At 38.4% G+C, this 25,641-nt stretch overlaps 1 protein-coding gene across 1 annotated transcript; it reads right to left on the reverse strand.

Annotated features, from left to right (window-relative positions):
- Positions 1-874: 874 nt before the first annotated feature.
- On the reverse strand, positions 875-23,732 carry LOC117325403 (serine/threonine-protein kinase ICK-like). The gene is made up of 15 exons (XM_033881577.1): positions 23,701-23,732; positions 21,481-21,765; positions 20,439-20,493; positions 19,991-20,112; positions 19,702-19,781; positions 18,258-18,390; positions 17,859-18,030; positions 17,193-17,360; positions 15,765-16,001; positions 12,958-13,187; positions 12,530-12,642; positions 10,408-10,521; positions 9,739-9,837; positions 9,217-9,337; positions 875-5,178 (listed from the first exon to the last, which is right to left on the reverse strand). The coding sequence occupies exons 2-15, from the start codon at positions 21,579-21,581 to the stop codon at positions 5,166-5,168; spliced, it is 1,758 nt and encodes a 585-aa protein (XP_033737468.1). The 5' UTR covers positions 21,582-21,765; positions 23,701-23,732; the 3' UTR covers positions 875-5,165.
- Between the last annotated feature and the right edge of the window lie 1,909 nt (positions 23,733-25,641).

Raw genomic sequence — 25,641 nt, forward strand, 5'->3', positions numbered from 1 at the left:
ATTGAGGTTCATAAATATAATGATGTCCATGTGTGTCTGACCCCAATATTAAGGTTCATAAATATAATGATGTCCATGTGTGTCTGACCCCAATATTAAGGTTCATAGATATAATGATGCCCATGTGTGTCTGAACCCCAATATTAAGGTTTATAGATATAATGATGCCCATGTGTGTGACCCCAATATTAAGGTTCATAAATATAATGACTATGTGTGTCTGACCCCAATATTGAGGTTCATAGATGTAATGATGCCTATGCGTGCCTGACAGCAATATATTCAGGAGAATCATAGATATAATGATGTCCATGTGTGTCTGACCCCAATATTGAGGTTCATCTTTGTAACAATGCCAATATTGAGGTTCATAGATATAATGATCCCCATGTGTGTCTGAACCCAAAATTGAGGTTCATAGATGTAACAATGCCAATATTGAGGTTCATAGATATATTGATGTCCATGTGTGTCTGACCCCAATATTGAGGTTCATAGATGTAATGATGCCAATATTGAGGTTCATAGATATAATGATGCCCATGTGTGTCTGACCCTAATGCTGAGCTCTGGCAAAACATTTGACTTTGAACCCATGAAGATTTTACCTTTGATCCAACTTGCATCCAACAAGTTTTTATGTCATACATACATATACTTAACTAATTAGTAAATTTCTTGTCACCTTAACAGAAAAGAAAAACAAATAAAAATTATCCAATAAAAGTCCCATCTAAGGCCATAAGGGTACTATCAAGCAAAATTTCAGAAAGATACCTCTGTCCAGCAAAAGATGGACAAACACTCTAGGTCCTCTTCATCTTGATGCAGGTTTCTCGTCTGCATCCTCTAAAGAAACAAGTCAAACACGATGTGTAGCTGTTGATTTTATTTGAGTAGGACTTAGAAAGTCACATGTCGTGGGAGGTCGTAAAGAGTGATGTATATAACTGACTGGCTTTCTGTAGTTACTCCATGACAAATGTATAACAAGGTGTCACGTAAAACCAAATGTCTTTCATAAAATATTGCAATTATGCTTACAAACCTAAAGTTGGGACAGTGGAGCGCAATCTACCTACATGTAAATTACATATAAAGCACAACATAGCTGGACGGAAATGTAATTTTTTTCCTTTTTTGTTTTGTTTTTTGCTAGAACAACCCCTTGGACGGAATATGTAAATTAGGCATTGTTCAGAGCTAATTTGCTATATGTAATTAGTTTCTTCACATAATATCAATCAAATTTTGTCTAAAATCAAGTATGAAATTTCCTTCTTAAAATATTTTCTTCTTTAAAAAATTCTCTGAAAAAGTATATTACTTGGAGGAATCTGAATTGATAGAGTTTCTTGACTTCAGTGAAGAATTATTCAGCATCTGTCTTTGGTAATACTAAAAGGAACTTGCAGTTTCTGATATTTGTTGACATATGATTATTCAAAACAGTTGTAATAAGCTTAAAAAGTGCACAAACTATCTAATACATAATAATGTAGTCCACCTGATATATAACAAACAAACAAAAAAAACATGTATGAACATTGGTCAACATGCTAGCAGCTACCACACAACTGTCATTCTCATGCAATTACAGGAAACAACTTGCCCCGTTACCATTTAAAAGTGCTTTAATGTTTAAAATCTATGACATTTTAAGAGATAAAAAAAATGTACTTTCTCTAGCATGCATTGTTTTCATGTTTAACATACAAAATGTACCATCAGTCTATGTTGCTCCTACAATTTTTCCATCCTAAATTGCGTATGTATTAAAATTTTCATCTGCCACATACAAAATGTAATATATTTTACAAGGGTGAACTTAACAATGACTTAAAATTTCACAAAAATTTTATCCTAAGAATTTATTGCTTTCAAAATGTATAACAACTATACCATTGTATCATTATTTGATTTTGTTGTAGCCACCCAGATCTGATGTATCATTAACAAACCATGGTCTATATATAGAACACATTCATCCACTTCTATTCAACATCACAAACTGTGAAGCACATTTCACTAAAATCAACATTTGTTTTACACAGCTAAGAGAGATATTTCATCAAAATTGATAAAATATCAAGTAATATTTCTTAAATACATCATCACAACATCAAAAGGGAACCAGTTAGTGTTGGAAAAACATCTACACCAATTTGGGATGCCCAACAATCCAGTTGGTGGATTTTAAAGTGAGATATGATGTTGATTCTTTTAGAATTGCTTGAAAACTCCAGGTGTTATCTAATGGATGAGGGGTAGGTTTTCAAAGAGAAAATAATAATTATTAGGAGTATCATATGTGTGAGAGATACAAGGATCTGAGACGATGGAGCTCAACAGTTGTGTTTAAGGAATACAAGATTTGATATTCATGTTCAAGTAAAGCAAGGACGTCTTATATGTGTGTTTGAGGAAATAGGGACATGTCAGTGATTGAGAAACATGGTGACTTGGTGTCATAATCTAGGGACACATGCAGATGCTTTCCATGTTTGTGGTTTACTAAGAGATGACTTTTATAGTTGAGGGAAATCAGAAAAAATACAATTTATGATTGTGAGGAATACAAGAACATGAGGAGAGCAAAAGTATTTTGATAAGAATTGCTACAAAATCTACATAGTTACCTATACCTAGTAAGATATATAAATGTCAAAAATATCTAACATATCAATATGATATTTAAAAGCTTAGGTTTTATCTATAATTTAAAACACATTCAGGAGACAAAGGTTTTGAAGGAATGGCAGTCATGAGCTTCAGATCTCCGGGTCAGGTTCTAACTAGCTAATTTGTAACTGCTGACTAAAATTCTATTGTTTTTTTCTGCAATAGCATCAGATCAGCCATATTAGATTTCCCAAAATATCTAAAACAATTTTACAATGAAAATCAAGATCATTTTGTCTTGTATCAAATATATCACAGTGTTGTTTCAATATATATATATAATTCTGTATTTACAGGATGGAAAGAAATGTATCACAGACAAAACCATTGTGATCTCAACAAGATGAAACCACCTACGTACAATAAATCATTGGTGAAAATAATGTGAAATGATAATGATGATTGATGACCATGATTAAACTGTTCACAGGACAGGAATGGTGTGTGTTACATAACCTGCATCTAGCACCAACTATAGGTTAGTAGTCACTTCCTGTTCTTAATAAAAATAAGATTCTGAAATTAATAGTTGAAATTGAACAGAATGATTAAATCTTAATCATATTTATTTAATTTTCCCCACACACAAGAGCAAAATTTCATGTCTTCTTGTCTCCAAACCATTCCTGATAATTTTTTAGACAGCCCCACCTCTGGTATTAAGTGTGTAATATCAACAACCGCTGGACACAACAAATGGTAATGGGTATGCTATATTACAAGTCAAGTACAGTACATGTGGTGCATTCAGGAATATGTAGTATCCACAGGACCATTTTGAACAATATTTTATATCCAATTTCAGCTGAAAATTTTTAAAATGCATACCACAAGTATGTCTGATTAAATGATGAATGGGCCTAATGCTCTTGTTTTGATTGAGACTGTACCTACAGGGATTTTGTCGGTTTTCTTAACCAAACTTAGGTTTTGTGTAATCCACTTAGGTTCCATTCCACTAGACTTCAGTTATACTGTACACATTGTAAAAAAAAAGGAAATTAAATGAACTCCTGATGTACATGCTCAATTAATAATTTACTTGCTTTAATTTAATTATATATCCGGACATCAGTGTCCCCTCAGTCTTATTTCACAACCTATGATTGCAAGTTTATACGTTAATTACTTACCATGTATATTCATGGATGAGAGAAATGTACTCAATATCTATAATTATATTTGGAAATAATCATAGCAAATATGAAACCGTTAAAATGAAATTATTTACCAGTAAGTCCATTGGTAGTATTAAGAACATTTGATGTTCCCAGGTGCCAGACTAACCCTTACACTCACTAAAATTGGTTGGTGCACAACATACTTATGAAAGGGACCGCTATATTTCAAAATATTAACTGAAGTTTTGGGTTTTATTTGTTACTTAAATACTGTTAAATAATTCATTCAACAGGTTACTCATTCTTTTTACATCTAATTACAGATCAATACTACAGTTGGAGTACTGAACATCTAATTACAGATCAATACTACAGTTGGAGTACTGAACATCTAATTACAGATCAAAACTACAGTTAAAGTACTGAACATCTAATTACAGATCAATACTACAGTTGGAGTACTGAACATCTAATTACAGATCAATACTACAGTTGAGTACTGTACATCTAATTACAGATCAATACTACAGTTGGAGTACTGAACATCTAATTACAGATCAATACTACAGTTGGAGTACTGAACATCTAATTACAGATCAATACTACAGTTGGAGTACTAAACATCTAATTACAGATCAATACTACAGTTGGAGTCCTGTATTTCTTGGAAATGTGTATTTTGGTTGAATTTGATTCATTACCTATATTATAAAGTTCACGTTGAATGACATGGATACAATCACTGATCGATGTGTAAAGTAAAGATGGGTAAACTCTCTTGCTCTCCAAAGTTTTCCACGGGGCATGATTAAATATAATTAACAAACAACTTTTGCAAGGTTGCACCATCTCTGGAGTCAGAATTTTAAGACATTTGTAAACATTGAAACAGTGAATAACACCTCTCCTCTGCCTGGTCCTAACTTACTCCAGCCCACACTAATGGAGGGTGTTAGAATAACATATCAACAAAAACATCTCCCACATCAAAGTAGACAAAACAACAACAGGTGTCTTTTTTATCACATTTAACACTTCATTATCAAAGACACTGATAACCTCCTTTATCTTATAAAAATGAACACGTCATAATGAAATTCAATCTTAAAATTACGTGGAGTTTACTTCCAACAAAAAATTGAGTACATAATTCTGAAGAAAATCATTATTTTCCCATTCTATGGTTAAGCCAAATGCTACTAAATGTTGCATCAACATCAGGAGGAATATACTCGGGACTTGTATCACAAGTATTCACTGAAGATAACAGAGGATCACTAGCACTGGCCGTCTCCGACATAATGTCTGTACTACCGAGTCCACACTTGGCACTTAGTTGTCATTAAATGTTACCAAAGTCCATCACTTTAAATACCTGAAAGTAACAAAAAAAAGACACTGTTAATATCATATACAAGATTCACAAACAAACATCAAACAAATTATAAATAGCGATAGAGCTTCCTTGGAATAGGTCAATTATAACTTTTGCAGGGTGTGAGAGTTATGAGGGCAGGGACTAAGTGTGGGTATTTTGAGGGAGAATGGAGGAGTTGCGAAGCAGGTTGTGAGGGTAGAAGAGGGAGAGATTTGGAGGGAAGATTGTAAGGGAAGGCTGTGAGAAGTGTGAGGGCAGGGTATGGGGACTGTGAGAGCAAGGGTAGTGATGGGGGTTGTAAGGGGTGTGGGGAATCTGTGAGGACTGGGGTAGTGATGAGGGTTGTAAGGGGTGTGGGGACTGTGAGGACTGGAGTAGTGATGAGGGTTGTAAGGGGTGTGGGGACTGTGAGGCCTGGGGTAGTGATGGGTGTTGTAAGGGGTGTGGGGACTGTGAGGCCTTGGGTAGTGATGGGGGTTGTAAGGGGTGTGGGGACTGTGAGGCCTGGGGAAGTGATTGGGGTTGTAAGGGGTGTGGGGACTGGAGGACTGGGGTAGTGATGGGGGTTGTAAGGGGTGTGGGGACTGTGAGGACTGGGGTAGTGATGGGGGTTGTAAGGGGTGTGGGGACTGTGAGGCCTGGGGTAGTGATGGGGGTTGTAAGGGATGTGGGGACTGTGAGGACTGGGGTAGTGATGGGGGTTGTAATGGGTGTGGGGACTGTGAGGACTGGGTAGTGATGGGGGTTGTAAGGGGTGTGGGGACTGTGAGGCATGGGGTAGTGATGGGGGTTGTAAGGGGTGTGGGGACTGTGAGGCCTTGGGTAGTGATGGGGGTTGTAAGGGGTGTGGGGACTGTGAGGACTGGGGTAGTGATGGGGGTTGTAAGGGGTGTGGGGACTGTGAGGACTGGGGTAGTGATGGGGGTTGTAAGGGGTGTGGGGACTGTGAGGCCTGGGTAGTGATGGGGGTTGTAAGGGGTGTGGGGACTGTGAGGACTGGGGTAGTGATGGGGGTTGTAAGGGGTGTGGGGACTGTGAGGAGCTGGGGTAGTGATGGGGGTTGTAAGGGGTGTGGGGACTGTGAGGCCTGGGGTAGTGATGGGGGTTGTAAGGGGTGTGGGGACTGTGAGGACTGGGGTAGTGATGGGGGGTGTAAGGGGTGTGGGGACTGTGAGGACTGGGGTAGTGATGGGGTTGTAAGGGGTGTGGGGACTGTGAGGACTGGGGTAGTGATGGGGGTTTGTAAGGGGTGTGGGGACTGTGAGGACTGGGGTAGTGATGGGGGTTGTAAGGGGTGTGGGGACTGTGAGGGACTGGGGTAGTGATGGGGGGTTGTAGGGGATGTGGGGAACTGTGAGGACTGGGGTAGTGATGGGGGGTTGTAAGGGGTGTGGGGACTGTGAGGACTGGGGTAGTGATGGGGGTTGTAAGGGGGGTGTGGGGACTGTGGGGACTGGGGTAGTGATGGGGGTTGTAAGGGGATGCTGGGGACTGTGAGGACTGGGGTAGTGATGGGGGTTGTAAGGGGTGTGGGGACTGTGAGGACTGGGGTAGTGATTGGGGTTGTAAGGGGTGTGGGGACTGTGAGGACTGGGGGTAGTGAATGGGGTTGTAGGAGGTGTGGGGACTGTGAGGCTGGGGTAGTGAGGGGGTGTTGTAAGGGGTGTGGGGGACTGTGGGACTGGGGTAGTGAGGTTTGTAAGGGGTGGGATTGTGAGGACTGGGGGTTGATGGGGGTTGTAAGGGTTTGGGGACTTAGGCTGGGAGTGATGGGGGTTTGTAAGGGGTTGGGGACTGTGAGAGACTGGGGTAGTGATGGGGGTTGTAAGGGTGTTGGGGACTGTGGAGGACTGGGGTAGTGATGGGGGGTTGTAAGGGGTTGTGGGGACTGTGAGGACTGGGGTAGTGATGGGGGTTGTAAGGGGTGTGGGGACTGTGAGGACTGGGGTAGTGATGGGGGTTGTAAGTGGGGTGTGGGGACTGTGAGGACTGGGGTAGTGATGGGGGTTGTAAGGGGTGGGGACTGTGAGGACTGGGGTAGTGATGGGGGTTGTAAGGGGTGTGGGGACTGTGAGGACTGGGGGGTAGTGATGGGGGGTTGTAAGGGGTGTGGGGACTGTGGGGACTGGGGTAGTGATGGGGGTTGTAAGGGGTGTGGGGACTGTGAGGACTGGGGTAGTGATGGGGGTTGTAAGGGGTGTGGGGACTGTGAGGACTGGGGTAGTGATGGGGGTTGTAAGGGGTGTGGGGACTGTGAGGGACTGGGGTAGTGATGGGGGTTGTAAGGGGTATGGGGACTGTGAGGACTGGGGTAGTGATTGGGGTTGTAAGAGGGTGTGGGGACTGTGAGGACTGGGGTAGTGATGGGGGTTGTAAGGGGTGTGGGGACTGTGAGGACTGGGGTAGTGATGGAGGTTGTAAGTGACGTGGGGACTGTGAGGACTGGGGTAGTGATGGGGGTTGTAAGGGGTGTGGGGACTGTGAGGACTGGGGTAGTGATGGGGGTTGTAAGGGGTGTGGGGACTGTGAGGCCTGGGGTAGTGATGGGGGTTGTAAGGGGGTGTGGGGACTGTGAGGCCTGGGGTAGTGATGGGGGTTGTAAGGGGTGTGGGGACTGTGAGGACTGGGGTAGTTGATGGGGGTTGTAAGGGTGTGGGGACTGTGAGACGGGTATGATGGGGGTTGTAGGGGTGGGGGGACTGTGAGGCTGGGGTAGTGATGGGGGTTGTAAGGGGTTGTGGGGACTGTGAGGACTGGGGTCAGTGATGGGGGTTGTAAGGGGTTGTGGGGCGTGAGGCTGGGGTAGTGGGAGTGAGGGGGTTGTAAGGGGTGTGGGGACTGTGAGGACTGGGGTAGTGATGGGGGTTGTACAGGGGTTGGACTGGGACTTGGGTAGGATGGGGTTGTAAGGGGTGTGGGGACTGTGAGGCCTGGGTATGATGGGTTGTAAGGTGTGGGGACGTGAGGACTGGGGTAGTGAGGGGGTTGTAAGGGGTGTGGGGACATGTGAGGCCGGGGTAGTGATGGGGGTTGTAAGGGTGTGGGGACTGTGAGGACTGGGGTAGTGATGGGGGTTGTAAGGGGTGTGGGGACTGTGAGGACTGGGGTAGTGATGGGGGTTGTAAGGGGTGTGGGGACTGTGAGGACTGGGGTAGTGATGGGGGTTGTAAGGGGTGTGGGGACTGTGAGGACTGGGGTAGTGATGGGGGTTGTAAGGGGTGTGGGGACTGTGAGGCCTTGGGTAGTGATGGGGGTTGTAAGGGGTGTGGGGACTGTGGAGGACTGGGGTAGTGATGGGGGTTGTAAGGGGTGTGGGGACTGTGAGGACTGGGGTAGTGATGGGGGTTGTAAGGGGTGTGGGGACTGTGAGGCCTGGGGTAGTGATGGGGGTTGTAAGGGGTGTGGGGACTGTGAGGACTGGGGTAGTGATGGGGTTGTAAGGGGGTGTGGGGACTGGAGGACTGGGGTAGTGATGGGGGTTGTAAGGGGTGTGGGGACTGTGAGGACTGGGGTAGTGATTGGGGTTGTAAGGGGTGTGGGGACTGTGAGGACTGGGGTAGTGATGGGGGTTGTAAGGGGTGTGGGGACTGTGAGGACTGGGGTAGTGATGGGGGTTGTAAGGGGTGTGGGGACTGTGAGGACTGGGGTAGTGATGGGGGTTGTAAGGGACGTGGGGACTGTAGGGCAGTGGTAATGTGGCGTAGGGAATCTGAGCGTTAATTGAATTGCGATGAGGGGAGAGTTGTGAAAACTTGTACCAACTAGCGGGATGTTGAGGACAAAATGTAGGGATGCCCATGGTGTTGCCGTGTTAAATGTGAGGTAGAGGTTGTGTTGTAATGTATAGGTTAGAGTTTCATGAATGGGGAACCAGTTTTTTTGTCAAGAATGTTGGGTAAGACAGCGAGGCAGTGAAAGGAAAGGGGTTGAAATCAATCTAGTTCATCTGACTTGCCGTCGTTAAATTAAATAAGCTGTTGATAGGATGTTAAACTATACAGAACCAATCACCAGACTTGATACACCTATACTTACTTAGCGGCCCAATCTGTTCGTGTGTTAGTGGCACCCACAGGTTGCCGAAAGCCTGCAGAGTTCTTATTCAGCGACATTGGACCTGCTGGTTGTGCTCGCTTCCAATTCATCGTGGAATAAGCTGAACGAACAGAGAAATAGATTATCATGGCATGCTGAAATAATATTTAAAAAGACATAAGAAACCTTGATCATTTTCATATGCAAAATGAAACACATGAATGCCAATGTGTCAGATATCATGAAATTTAAATAATCTCCTTTTTCATCTTCCCAATTGAAAGCTGTAGCATGAATCTATAAATTCATATGAATGTGATTTCCTCAGAGCCAAAAGAAAGGGAATAGATTTGCCACTGATGTCTTTTATGTGACACTAGTACATTTGTTTGTTACAAGTGAGAATGCTGAATTGTAAAATATTTATACATGTATTCAGATGAAATGGAAAATGATCTGCCTTCACTGTAAAAATTCACTTTTTTAAATAGAATTGGTATCCTTGAAATCATCTATACATACCATTGCCTTTGGGCTGTGATAGAAATGATGGAACATATGAATTATCTTGATTTCGAGAGGAATAATCTTGATTTGTCCGTGAATTGTAGCTTGGTCCACCTGAAACACACAGAACAAAAGAAAACTAAACTAGACTGAAATTAAGAGATTCTGTTCCTTAAATCAAGAGATTCTGTTCCTTAAATTAAGAGATTCTGTTCCTTAAATCAAGAGATTCTGCTTCTTAAATCAAGAGATTCTGCTTCTTAAATTAAGAGATTCTGCTTCTTAAATTAAGAGATTCTGCTTCTTAAATTAAGAGATTCTGCTTCTTAAATTAAGAGATTCTGTTCCTTAAATCAAGAGATTCTGTTCCTTAAATCAAGAGATTCTGCTTCTTAAATTAAGAGATTCTGCTTCTTAAATCAAGAGATTCTGCTTCTTAAATTAACAGATTCTGCTTCTCACCACTGCATTCCATAATATACAATAATGTACATTTACTAATGATCATCAGTACCAGTATCTCAATCTCTAATACTTACAAGACTTCTGGCTGTAATATGTATTAAAACAATAACTAATGATAAGGTAATAATGATCACAAAGAATTATTTAGATTTCTTACACTAGGATCAAAGTGACATGTTGGTTGCCATACACTGAGAGTGAAAATGTCTGGCTACTCACCCAGTGGCGGCAGAGGGTTCCTGCCCATGTTCGTACCCCCACCAGTGTTTTTGTTCATGCCAGTATTCCAGGGACTGCCTGTGTCCTTCTTGGCACTGTTCCGAGGGTTGATACCTATAACCAATATGTCACAATCAACCTAAGGTTACAAGGACAATACCTTATAATGTCTACTCTTGTGATGGTGCCCTTTGGTAGTAATTTTGGAAAATGAGAAGTATCACATTAGCTTGCAACTTATTTTAATGTGATAATACGAGAAATTGTAACATTACCATTTTGACTGAGGAATGGTATTATAAAGTGAAAGTGAAAGCCTGAACATCAAATTTGTCCAAGATACTTGGGTCCTTTGTAATTGTGTGAAGTTTGACCATAATCCTTCAAGGAATGAGTAATGTTTCTATAGTACGGACACCATGGATAGGGGAGAAACTTATACCTTAGGTACCCTCCCTCGGTTCACCAGTACACTAGTAGGGGACTAATAAATATTACCTTGAAGACCTTTCCATCCATGAAGAGTATTTGACCCAAAACATGGGATTTACATCAAGAAAATGATCTAAGATATGTTATCGATCTCATGGTCACATTCATGTGCTATACCTATGTTTTCTCTTTGTTTTCTCTTCATTTTTATTCTTTAACTGGTCATTTCATTACTGTGACCTTAAACTTTGTTTGTCAAGGTCAAATATTTACGTAACTATTGCAGCCAGCAATGCATGCTGTAGATGTGCTAATGATCAAGTGTACGTATTTAACAGCAATGAAAAAGAAACATTTGAATTGCAATTTATGGATAATTTTGAAGGGAAAATATTCTTCAAAAGGCCATATCTGCATCATTTCTGATGATTCAAACTAGAAACGTTGCATACACCTTCATAAGAACAGGTTACCCAAACAAATCATTTTGAAATTTTTAAAAATTGTTTCCATCATCTTAGCCCGTGACCTTGAATGAAGGTCATGGTCAAGTTCAAAGACAAACACTCCATTTGTAACCAGCCCCACATGTTATCTGTGTGGCAAACATCCAAGCCTTTATGTGTACAGATAAAAGAGCAGAAACCTTTTATGTGCAGTTTTGGGTGACTCTTTTATTTTAGAGGGAAATGGTTTTTTTTTCAAAGAGCCATATCTGCTTCATTTTCTATTATTTGACCTTGAAACATTGTACACACCTTCATAAGAGCAACATTTGACCCATGTGACCTTGAATGAAGGTCATAGTCAAAGATCAATGTACCAAATATCAAGCCTTCATATAGATAAAAGAGAAAAAACCTTATATTTACAATTTTGGATGATTTTTTTAATTTTGGGGGACTTTTTTCTAAGTACCAGATCTCTGTCATTTTTCATCTGATGATCATAAAACTTGCACATTCTGTTTCAGTGGATCATCTTCTTTCATACGAGATGGAAAAAATTACCCAACTTGAAATTTTTATTTTTGACCTTCTTTTGACCCCCATAACAAGGCCTGGACCTTGACATTATCTGATAATGAGTCATTGAGAAAAGTTAGCTCTGACCAAATGCTAACCAATTTTGAATGGAAATGAAACAAATTATGCTAAAATGTGTGAGTTTTCTATATAAACCATAGTAAAATTTACCCACTACCATGGGGAAATGTGACACCCAGGGACCATGGAATTTAAAATCTTGATAAAGCACCTTAAGAATCACTCATCCATGAAGAGTATATCATTCTGCCATATGTGGATCTTGAGAAGAAGATTTTTGAAACTTCAGTCAATTTGACCTCTTTTTTCCCCCACCCCTCTGGCCCCTAGGGCCCTGGTAAGGACCATATAATTTATAATTTTGGTAGACCTTTTTGAGAAGAAGTCGAAAATGTGAAATGTTAACTTATGATGCACGAATACGGATAGGAAAAGGTTAACGAGCTTTGCTCAGGTGACCTAAAAATATAAATCAGAAAGTTAACAGTTGCTTTTGCAAAGAAAATAATCATGGATTTATAATGTTCTGCCAGTTAATTTTACCCAATATGCAAAATATCCTGGTTAAAACACAGACAAATTGAGCTTATTCAATATGAAACAAAATTCTAGCCAGAACATTAAACCTTATTCTAATAGCTCACCTGGTAAGTAGCGAGCCTTCCCCAGATAATGCTGCTTTGCTGATGATGCTGCTGACGACCGCCCCGACAGCACTCGGGGGATTTTCTGACTTGGTTTCTTATTCAGTATACTTCTGGACAAATAAATGTTGTTTTCATTAGGAAAGAAACAGTTACAAGTTAACGACATATATGTTATAATTCCTTAATAAAAAACCATCGTAATCCAGTTAGCTGTTGTTGATAACAGTTAACTTAAGTTTAATAACACACATCCTAAACAGAAACATAAATTGACATATTCCAGGAAAAGCATATGAACATAAAAATAACTTACAATAAAAGTTGCTGTATTGTACTACAGTAATAACTATCACTGTAACATCTATTGTCTGTATAACAATGACATCCCATATCTATGAACCTAGTTAATTATTACAGAGACTCACCCTAAGAAATCATCATCATCGTCATCAAAGTCCCTGTTAAACTTTTTGTTTTCATTTTTGGGCTTGATGGATGGAATGATGCCTTTGTATGTGTTTTTAGGTTTACTGGGAATAGAGAAGCTGGCATCTAGATCATCTCCCCAGTCATCAAAGTCTGAGGCACCAACACCCCATCGCTTTCTTCCCCCACTCTTCTGAGGCGCTTTCTTCACAGCCACTGCAATTGGGTCCTGAAATATAATGGTATTTGGTTTTACTAACATCCATAATGGATAAATGGGACAGCAATAACAAGGTTATAAGAATGAGCTTGATATTCAGGACTACCGTTATTTACCATACATTTCCAGCAACATATACATACAGTGATAATAGCAACAAGAGACTCCAGAGGGATCTTTGCGTCTATCATTGAATGGTCTTTATTGGTTCTATGGCAGACTGATCTTGTCTCTACTTTTCCCTTCTTTATACTTTTCTTCTTACCAATCCTGATGTGAAGTTGTAGGAATATCCCTCAAGTACTTTTCGAGAAATGGTGACAAAAAACTTCAATAATCAAAATCCAAGATGGCTGCCTGTCAGCCATTTTATTTCACTGATCAAAAATAATTTGATTTGTACAACTAGGACCCAAGGGGACATGAAGTTTGAGGAATATCCCTCCAATACTTATCCAGAAATAGCATTGACAAACTTCAACCCTCAAAATTCAAGATGGCCACCGGTAAGCCATTTTGTTTTGCTGATCAAAAATCTAAATTCAAATGGCACAACTTATGACCAAGGGGAATTAATTTTAAGGAATATCCCTCCAGTACTTTTCAAGAAATAGTGATAACAATGATTGTTTATGGATGGACAGATGACAGACAGACCACGGACCCAGGGCAATTTGAATAGTCCGGCGGGCTAAAAATCTTCTGAAGATTTGAATTATTTCTGCAAGTCACTTAACAAATAATTTTTAACAGTAGTAAGTTGAGAATGGAATCATATTTCATAAAGCCTAAATACACTATTCAACAGTACTCAGTTCAGCTTTTTGTCATCCTCAATACTTCAAGGGTAACATTCAATTGCTCCCTGAACCCCTGAGATATGTCACTGCAAAATCTAATACACACAACTAGCTATTTGATTGATATTAATAGGAAAAACCTGACCAATCACAATGCAGAAGCATTTCTTTCAAAAATTACAGTTCAAAGCCAATCAATTTAACAGTATGGCGACCTCAAGATTTTTGTGATGTACATCAAAGGATCTTACTACCAGTAGCCATTTTGTTTTATCCAACAGAAGGCAGTGGCAAAGCTTTCAAGTTTTTTCCCATCACCAATAAAATAGCTAGTTCTGTGCATTCCATTTTGCCAGGGGTGCAGACAGAAAAGGTGAACATAAATGGATTATCAAGGATGTCTTATTGTTGACTATTAGCAACATTCAACTGTTCTGGTTTTGACTTCATTGTTAGTGCCAAAACTTTAAGAGACAAATAGAGCTGTTTTTGCATGCAGCCTTTCACATTAGAATCACTATAAGAGCACAGTTCTCAGGGCCATGTTCATGTGAACAGATTACTTTTGTTTTTTTGTTTGCTGGGTTTATCATCCCATGAACAGCCAGGGTCATTTTGAGGCGGGGTCTCCTTCCAATAAGTTTGTGACTACCTCACTCAACAAAATATGGGAGGCTCGTCGAATACTAACCAGAGCAATTAAGGTAAAGTATCTTGCCAAAGGACACATCCATGACAGCACCGACCGGTCTGTTTCTGGCCTTCCCAAGAAACACAAACCAAAGCAAGTAGGGAACAAATGAAGTTATACAGTGCAACTTCCGAAAACCAAACCTTCTAAAAACCGAACACCTCTGAATACCGAACGAATTGTCATTGTACGGAATTGGTCCTTCTTTATTATAGTATTAAAAAACTTCCAAATACCGATCCCTCTGAATTCCGAACACCGGACTGATTTTGTGTCCGGTTCCTGTTAAAATATACCAAAAATTACTTCTGAAAACCGGCCTTACCTGAGCGATTATGACACGAGGTCAGGCCAGTCAACCATGAAACAACAACTGTGACGGGTATTGAGTGAAGCCTTATTGTCTCGGGACCTACGTAGGTGTTTTGTACAGGTATCCAATATATACCCCAAGGGGGCATTATGACGGAAGGCCTAGTGTATAATCAACACGACAATTATGAAACAATGCCACACTTCATTGAAGCGCGTCGGTTCGTTTATCTTCTCAATGCAAGTAGAGCTAGAAGTAATTGATATTGAAACAAAACATCTTCACACCCTTTAATATTATTTGATGTGAAAAATATTCCGTATCGGACTATTGGCCCAATCCACATGACGAAGCTTCACCGGATGTAACAAAATGTAGGCCGATCGTAAAGTGTAGTTGTACATGTGAAAATACTGTTTAAAACTATTGTTATAGTCATTTGCCTTTCTTATATATTCTGCAATATAAACATTGATTAACTTTCATAATATGCATATTATTTAGACAATCCAAATTGTCTAAGTATTTACGTGCCGTTTTGTAATCGGGTGCATTCTAATAAAACATCGTCCAACCAATTATATCCGGAATTTGACCGGTCATTTTTCCATCAACTTCTCCAAACCGAACCCTCTATAAACCGAACAAATAGTCATGTCCCATGCATGTTCGGTTTATAGAGGTTCCACTGTACTTAACACAGTGACTTTAGTATGTTTCAGATTGAGTGATGGGTTTATCAAAGTAACTGAATGAATTGTAACAATATTAAAGACTCTTACACTGTCAAATTTGTCCTTGCCATAGGATGGTAAGGGATCGTTGATTTTATTGCCATAATCGACCTTCTCCTGGAAGGGTTTGGGTGGCGAGTATCGACTTTCCTCCTTTACTGGCGATACTCTCACAGGCGAGGCTGCTACAGGAGCAGGTGACACGACAGTCTTAGGCTGATTCCACTGAGTCTCTGGTTTGATACCTTTATTGGGACCTACTTGGAAATACTGGTACCGTAAACACTGCAATGATGAAAGATACAGTCTACACATTATAAACAGTATATTTTACCCTGATGTAAGCCCAGGGGCAAACACATAATCTTAAGTTGAAAATCTGGGAGAAACAATACATCTATTGGTAATTTTAGGGAACTAGGCACAAGTATATTGGCTAGTAAAAACCTTAAGCTACGATCATGGCAACCAACTCCAATACAGCAAAGTTTGGTAAAGTTAAACAAAATCTAAAATTCCAAGTGCCGAGGCCACTCATAGGTGCTGTGCATGAGGGATTGAAATACAGGAGAAAAGCAAATATTGTATATATAAAATGGCAGGAAATAGAAGACTTTTTCCTTTTTGTACTCCTGTGTATTCCTGAATGTTTTACTGATGATTATCCTGTCATTTTATGGAATTTTATTTACTTTAAAAAAGGCTGTGATTGTTTTGAGATGAAAGTTGAAAAATTATGTTTTTGATTAATCCATGATGTTCGTCATGTTTCTTGATATACCATATCGCGATTCCCTATATAAAAGATTCCTGTGAATTACTCTCCCAGTTTATTTTGGTTCTTAAGTTTTTGGATTATACTCAATAAACTGTTAGATTTTTTTCTTTTCTCTCCGTGTAATAACTGATCCTGATTAGAGGTCTAGAAGAAACTCGTCTCGGAAATTTAATTTGTTCCCGATGAATTGACCTACCTTATCTGTTCTGGTGACTTGTTGAATTGCACAGTCATCTTATATATTTTGTACAAGCATTTCACTATCAACTGATTTAAAACATGCAACCTCTTTATTGCTATCAGAATCTCTGTTAAGGAAACAAATTTACGTTAGGTTTCCTCTCATAACCTCTACCAACTCAATCAGCACAGCCATTTTGAGTGGCCTATTTCTCGGAAATGACAAAACAACCAGAAGTATTCTATTTCCATGAATTAGTTCTAGCGAATTTAGCAATAATTGCTTACGATTGCGGTTCCTCAGCACCTAAAAGTAGATTGAACCCTTTGAAGGCACCAACACTGTTTCTCAGAAATCTATTCTAGTTTCTTAAGTGACATCAAAAGAACATAGGCCATTGCAGAAAGGGGCGTAGTGAGCTCACTTATGATACCTGTACATCATGTAATTTTTTTCCTCATGATAGAATTAGTGAGGCCAATCTTAAGTGGCTGAAGGAAATAATACATAAACATACCTGTGTAGATGTGGGCCTCTTCTTGGGATCCCATAACATGCTGTCCCTCAAAACCATTATGGCCTCATTACTGGCATTAGGTATGAGACTTTTCAGGCTAGTTGCAACACACTGTGGCCATCTGAAATTCATGGCTGCTGCCAACTTGGCCCCTTCAGGCCAATCTTCCTGTAAACAATCATATTCTGATAATGTTAACCAAGATAGGATGAATTCCAATAGAAATCAAACAAATGATAGTCAAAAATGTGATTTCACTATATAAACTAATAGTAAAGATTACCCCCTCTCCAGGGGGAAACATGAGACCCCAAGGTCATGAAATTCACAATTTTGTTAAAGGACCTTAAGACCTTTCTATCAGGGAAGAGTATACTAATTGATTACACTATATCTGATAGTTGAGAAGAAGATTTTTTAAATTTCAGTCCATTTGACACTTTTTGGATCATATAATTCACAATTTTGGTTGACCTTTGGCTTTCTGCCAAATTTCATTGAATTTGGTTCCTTGGTTTTCGAGAAGAAGTCGAAAATGTAAAATGTTTACGGATGCATGACAGACAAAGGGTGATAAGAATAGGTGGCTTGAGACTGCCTCAGGTGACCTTAAATTGTAATCAAATATATGGTGATAACAACTTAATAAAGCAGAAATAATCTTACCTTTTTTGGTGTACCTAAAACTGAGCAGATTTTGAATATTTGGTCGATCTCTGAGCTGCCTGGGAATAACGGTCTAAGGGTGTACAGTTCTGCCATGATGCAACCCACAGCCCATATGTCTATGGGTGAATTGTAGTTTGTTGACCGAAGAAGTACTTCTGGGGCACGATACCTGTTTCATAAAAACATCCAGTAACAATTTTTCAACATATAAAATATTCACTATTTCTATTTTCAATCTTTTTCTACCATTACTATTACCAAAAGATTTCAATAAAAACTTGTTCAGAATTGTTTTTAAAATACTTAAATTTCAATAGAAATATGTGACAATCACTATTTACTACCAAAGCAGGCAAAATTTGGTTCCCTATATACATTTAGTCAGATATGACCTACCATCTGGTTGACACATAGTCTGTATATGGTGGTCGAGACCGAATTTCCCTGGCCAAACCGAAGTCTGCAATTTTCACTAAATCAGCACCTGAGCATAGCAGATTTTCTGGCTTCAAATCTCTGTGAAAGAAACCTGCAGAAAGGAAAATTAACATGGAATAAACAGCAGAAAAATCTCAAATTTACACAATGTCAATTGCTTACCTGAACACAATTCACTCACCTGTATGCATACCTACAGCAGTAAACTATCTATAGAGCGAATGTGTCGGTACATGACAAAGGTTATGAAAACTTACCTGTGTCACACTTTGCTGACTCTGACTTGGACACTTCATATTATGTGGGTTTAAAGTTTTTAAGGAACTCAGACATATTTGTGTACAATCTAATTAAAATTAGACTTGTAATTTCCACTCCTCTACAATACTCTACAATACACTGCAATAAAAGATCTAACTATACCCTGTAGGAGGTCATCTCAGCATGACCTTTGAGCTCCGCCAATAAATGCTCCACCTATGAAATTGTTGGTGTGATTTCATTCTTTGGAAGTATAAATGCTTACACAACGTTCCCAAGGTATTCTGATGGTCGATAGCAATGGTAAGCAATATGGCTTCGCCAACTCTTGCTCACTGAGAAAACCTCAACGAATTTATAATTTAACAAACGTGTGCTGTTTGTGTGGTTTTTCTTTCATGGTACGAGAGATAAACAGTGAAGGCAACATTGTTGTGAAAAAAGTAAGTTTGAAAGGGAATATAATTATAACGTGTACAGTAATGATTTTCGAAATCCAGTTGGCAACACAATCCGTCCTGTTGACTAGATATTGTTTAATTGTTTTCTGTTCTTCTTTCAATACAACGTCCAGAGGATTAGCAAATTTTTTGGGTATTGCAGTGTAGCATAGAGTATCATAGAGGAGTGGAAATTAGAGTGAATAAACAATATAAGAATAATGAAAACCATTTGGAGGGGATTTAATTTACATTCATATTAAGCAATTTTTGGTATAACAGAGTTTGTATTAAGTGGGTGGGACTGTAATACTGTATCAACAAGGCCTTTTGAAAGGCTATCCCAGTCCATAACTCTACATTTTACTTTTTAATTCACATTCACAGGGAAACTCTGAATGACACCAATTGCAAACCAGTATATAACCAGGAATTAGAGTTACCTCCCTTGATAAATTTTGAGGCGCAAGAAAAATATTGTATATACACCAACGGCTGACAATGATCTAGCTCTGTAATAATATGGTTTAGAGTGACCTACTTTTGGTACAAGATGCCCTAAGTATGAAGTGCCAGCATTGTTAATTGTAGGAAATAGAGTTCGGACAAGATAATGTAATAACAGACAAAAATATAGTCTCCTCCCTGGTTTCCTGATGAGGGAGTAACAACCACAGCTAATCACTCAGTAAGTCACATACCATGTTTATGCATGAAGGCTAATCCCTGCAGTACTTGGTAGGTTACATTTCTTATTGTTGACTCTGGTAAAATACGATCTCTGAAACAAAAATTTGCACATAGTTTGTTTATCTCCTTCCAAAACAATCTAAATGAAAAAGAAATTAACACTTACATAATGATGGGTAAATTATTCTTGTCTCATTGACAATTATCTGTCTGATCTCAGTAAATACATGTATCGCTTTTACTTTGATGCCCTACTATATATTAGCAATGCCAATTATTGGAGTAGTTTACAGTACTTACCTATCCTTCATCATCTGATACAGATTTTCCTTCATAAATTCAAATACAAAGAAAAGCTGGTCATTCTCTCTGATCACTTCCTTTAACTTAACTATATTTGCATGATTCAACTTCCGCAGAGACTGAAATTTAAACAAATAGGACGTTCAATTTACAATGTAATACTAATGTGACACAATGTACACCTCAAATATGACAAATAGTATGTATGACCATAATGCATTCAAACAGAAGACTTTTAAACTATGAAACTCATTTTAATTTATAAATTATTAAATATTATCTAGATGCTACATTTTACAAGTTATACTAGTACATATGTAACACAAATCAATTCTATTACACCCTGGGGTGGAGGCGAGGAGTAAGGTATATAATTATTGATATTCCTTGGTCATGTTAATATATAATTATAAGATATGTGACAATTGTCATAAAATATTCTTACCTTAACTTCTCTGAGGCTTAAACATTCATCCCAGGAATAGTACTTTTTCTTCATCCTGTAATTAGAATGAATAATGATGGTGTCATGTGGAATCGTTATGATACTGATTACATACACCTTTCTTGGTTCTCAAAAAAAACAGGGAATTGGAAAAGACAACAGTTTTTTTCCGAATAAATGTACTTATAGATACGAAAGAAAATATACATGTACACTTAAACCAAGACTAGACAACGCTTGTGGAAGATTTACATGTACATATTATATATGGCCCCACTTACTCCCACTGTAACAAAATGGATCAAAGCCCCTTACTTCGTAATCAGCCGTGGCCACTACGTATACAGTGTTTGATTCAAATTGATCAGATGGAGCTTAAGAAATATTTCACTCTCAGGTAAGTTGTATAAGATTATCACTTACTAGTGCAATACAGATAAATGTTTATGACTGATTTAGTGATTATACAATGATCTGCCCAAAAAAAGCAAATCAAACCACAGTATATTATCCCTATATATATAAATTTAGTGAAATATTACTGTAATTTCTTATCCATACTTTCAACTATGTGAATTATGCATTAGCTCATAATAAATTCAAATTGCCTTTGTTGATCCCTATATATACTGCCCAGGCTTTATTAACAGATCAATACTCTCTGATCATGATAACAGATAACAGGTAGGTAAATTTATATGTGTGCCAATAGCACTAGTACAACATGTGTGTTATTTATAATATTTCAATGTAAACAGGGCATATCCATAAATTCAAGGTGTACACCTTTAACATATATACATGTAGCTCATACAATACTACTGACCATATAATGATGAATACTTTGTTCAATGTTATCGTACATACAAGGGATAATTTTGGAATGAAATTAGAGGGTTTTTACCCATAATTTTGCTGAAAATCTTTTTGCAATTTTCAGAATGTTATAAGTTTTAAAGCTTTTTTTTTGTAATGCAAACGGCGCTTCATTTTTGTTTGCATCTATACCTCTTTATGACATCAAGTTAACAATTAAACTTACTTTTTAATGGCCACATGTTCTCCTGTCTCTGCACACTTGGCAAGAAGGACACTTCCATATGTCCCATCTCCCAACTGTTTCATTATCGAGTAGCGATTCATTTTGAATTATATTGGTAATAAAACTTCTAGAATTAATATATTTTTCTTTACTATCAAGATTGTATTTAAGACTGTTCCTTCTACCCCTAGGATTTGGTTTGGAGAAGTAAATGTTGGCGGGGACTGGGGGTATCCCCACGGCTGGTCATACTGCTACATCTCATTGCATAACCATACGTACAATCTGAAATAAGTAATAAGCATTATAACATTAAGTACTCTTATATTAGTAATACAATAGTCTGTTGCGAGTTCTGCAAATACATTGTGATGATTATATAAATTAATTTACATGTATGAAGATTGAAGAAACAGAGAAAATAATTCCTGATAAGTGCCCATATGACGCATGAGTGTGCTAACCCACAGTTCTACCTGTATTAGAAAGGAGTAATGATAAATACCCTGCCCAGTGCCCATGCTGCACCTCGAACTGGCAATTTCTTGCTCTCTAAGTGGACATCATCCCACTTGGCTAAAGTGAAATTCACACAAGTCTAAGCAGCTAGTAAAGTGACCTATATTCTCCACTTTAAAATACCTTCTGTGCCAAAGAAGCATGCCTTTGTGAGCTGATCAGTGACGGATTACAAGAAAGTAATGCAGAGACCATATTTTAAAGCAAAATGTACAAGCCAACTGACCATTTTTCACTTCCTTTGTTTCTTGAGATTTCCCTAACCTCAACAAAGACTCTCAAAAACACCACTGAGGGATTTATCATTTGTGATAGAACATGGAAAAAAATACATTCCAGCAAATAAAGTGCCTCAAAAGGAATAATTCACAGCTCTACCAACCAAGTCGAAGAAGCATCAGCTCCTAAACCTGACCATGATCAGTAACAGAGAATGGATCTAACACTATATATAAACAGGTTAGTCAGGTTGGGGAGAAGTCCTGATTTCACTATTAATATTATAGTAGTATTCCACTATAACAGCTATATATAGCAATAAAAACAGTAGCAAACCGAAGAATTTCTGCCAGAAATGGTTTTACGTGACAAAAAGCGAGTTATGGTTGGTAGGTGCATGATCCATGTACTTGATTGTTGCATTATACCGACAATAAAAGTAAAATGCTGTTTTTCTATATGATCTCTCTTCTAACCGAATGGAACGAATGGAACGAAGTGAAGAAACTCTAATAGATCACAATGATGGTTATCATTTCACGAGTCTGAAAAAAAACAAGAAAAATTGTTGCGTTACTCTACTTCCATGCAGTTGCACAGCTCTGTTTGGATTGGGAAAATTACGAGAAAGTATATATACAGATTGTTGTGACGTTTAGCTGAATTAGAATTAATCCTATTACAAAAAAGATTATTTTACAGAAAAATGCAGTGACATTTTAATTGTTACACATGTACAGTTATCGTAGCAATCAAGGACATGGACCATACAGCTACCGACCATAACTATCACTTTTTGTCACATATTCTTTTTCTGGCGGAAATGATACGATGTGCCACTGTACGATATTATAGCTTTATATAGCTATAATAGTAAAAATCAAGACTTCTCCCCGACCTGTTAGTGAGAATACACTGGAATTCCAACAAATCCTTCATTTACAGAAGATAAAAATCAATTAATCATTTATTCAGATCATTGGAGCCTAAGATCAATTCAGGTTTATTGTCTTGGTTTTCTTTATTTAAAGACTAATCTAGATCTCTTGGCATTCATTAGGCCTATACCAGGCTTTTGTCAGACAGCCAGGAAATGTCTACTTGTTCCACGAATCAATCATAACCGTGTGCATCTTTGATATCCTAGCCTGGCTATTCTGACGCTTATTCTCGACACATGAAATGTGTAGGTTTTCAGTTAACATTCACATCTATGTAATTTTATCTGAAAGGTGATATCACAATATTGCCAGCTGTCAAATACATCACAAACGTGAAATGAAGCATATTTTATTATTTAACAGGTAAACATAGGAAGTGGTCTTAATACATCGATCAATAATGAACGACAGCAAACATGATGAAAGATATGGCCGGTGAAATAAGTGTGATATCAAAAATATATGAACGATTTCTTGTAATAAGGAATAGGTACAAAATAAACAATTAAACATGTGAATCGATGAAAGGTGAAGCACATACCTCCGCCATGACAGTTGTTGCTATTTGCGAGGCTATGTTTATCACGTGATCAAGATGTAGCAACGAGATCACTTCCGGTGGCAGGACCTTCGCGAATATAAGTTAAAGAGGTTCGAAGCTTGGCATAGACGTTAGTACTTTTTATTAAATAATTCTTTTTTTTTCTTTAAATGTGAAACAACATTATACAGCAATCAATTTTCTCAAGCAAATATTAAACTAAAACAAATCAACATAAATAAACAACAGGAAATATTTGGGATTATAAGTAATGACGACAGGAATACGTAACCGATACTGAAGCTAAAGACGAAACTGAAAAAATACATTTGCCCAATTTCGTAAAGGAAAACAAGCAAATGTTCGAGAAAAGCCCTATCCAATAAAATCAGTAAGAAACCACACAAAAGTATAATGAAAACTTTAAACATAATAAACGTCAACCTTCCAAAAGCGGACTGTTTACTATTTATTCCCATTTGGTGATATCACCTATTCGAATAGGTGATATCACTTAAGAACTTTTTAAAGTGATATCACCTATTCGAATGAGTGATATCACCTATTCGGATAAGTGGTTTCTAGCCTCTAGGGACTTAACAAACAGAGACAGGAGTGGAAGACTACGTGTTCATTTTAGGATGAACATGTACTTATAATAAGTCTGTGATCAAATTAATAAATCGACCACCCTTAGATAAGAAGATGGAAGACATACCAACGTATTACCAAACTCCATTAAATGTACCGGTACGTCAGTCAAGCGGCCCAGTGCCAGTGCCCTGGAACGGACATGGATGGGTGCGGTATTTCAGTGCAGTCCTCAATTCTTAAGTCCATGTCGAACACTTTATTTGCAAAAAGACATCAGAGTCAGAAGTGGAATTCTGACTCACGCCCACCCGCTTGGACCAGCGGAACACATATATGGCTGCGTCTCATAATCTCATAACCGTTGTTGTATACACGGATTACTGGTTTGCCGCATTTATAACAAACATGCTCCAGACGATAACAACTTTATTAGTTTAGTTAAGATTTATCAGAGTTAAGTGCAATTTAATTTGACAACTGATTACACTGTTTTCTTTATAGCACTAACTGAGCAGTGTCAAACCGCTTGTCAGTCAGATTTTTTTGTCACTGTCTCGAGATACCTCTATTTCAAATAGATATAGTCAGAAATTGACATTGAAAATACCTACAAAATCTGTGCTTGAAAGGATTCCTGACATCAAAAATCATCAGCGTAAGGGCTATCTTGGTTTGACGTCAAGTGACGACGTCATACTATTACGATGACGTTGGCACCTTTGAAATTCGGCGTGGCAGCGAAAGGGTTAAATAAGCTTCTACCACAATACCCTGTGTTATTCAACTCTCAGACCATCAGTTAATCATTACAGCTGTTGATTAACAATCTGTTTATACCACACGTGGTATAAACTCTGTACGCATTTTGATTGGCTAACACGGTGAACTTTGACCCAAGCTGCAATTGTTATTGACGTCATCAATAATCTAATGACGTCACATCACCGGGTCCCGGACGTCACCGGTACACTTTATTTGCATGCGCGAAATTATACTTGGCCACGTTTCCCTTTGATTCAAGCCGATATTATTGTGGTAGAAACAGGTCACACGACTCGAAATTGTTGGATATGGAATTTATTTCACACTCGTAAGTTATTTTTTAAAAGTTGCAAAAAACACTCGCTAAAGCTCGTGTCTTTTGTAACTTTTAAAAAATAACTTACTCGTGTGAACTATAAATTCCATATCCAACAACCACTCGTTGTGTAACCTCTATATATCTTTATTCTTAGTTCAGACATCACTATTTATTTAATGATTAGAAATATTTGTATCTTAAAAAAAGAAAGATTTTAAATGTTTGGTCGGGTGGCACAGTGCTAACACACTTGCCTTTCCCCTAGC

Source organism: Pecten maximus, chromosome 4, assembly GCF_902652985.1.
Source record: "Pecten maximus chromosome 4, xPecMax1.1, whole genome shotgun sequence".
NCBI classification, from domain to species: Eukaryota; Metazoa; Mollusca; class Bivalvia; order Pectinida; family Pectinidae; genus Pecten; species Pecten maximus.

What these genes read in the sequence shown, in the direction of transcription:
- LOC117325403 (XM_033881577.1), bottom strand. Translation starts at nt 21,581, where the DNA reads ATGAATCGCTACTCGATAATGAAACAGTTGGGAGATGGGACATATGGA. An exon ending in TATCAGATGATGAAGGATAG is followed by an intron (nt 19,782 to 19,990) that starts GTAAGTACTGTA and finishes TTTTTGTTTCAG; the next exon opens with AGATCGTATTTTACCAGAGT. An exon ending in GAAGGCTCGCTACTTACCAG is followed by an intron (nt 10,522 to 12,529) that starts GTGAGCTATTAG and finishes TATTGGTTATAG; the next exon opens with GTATCAACCCTCGGAACAGT.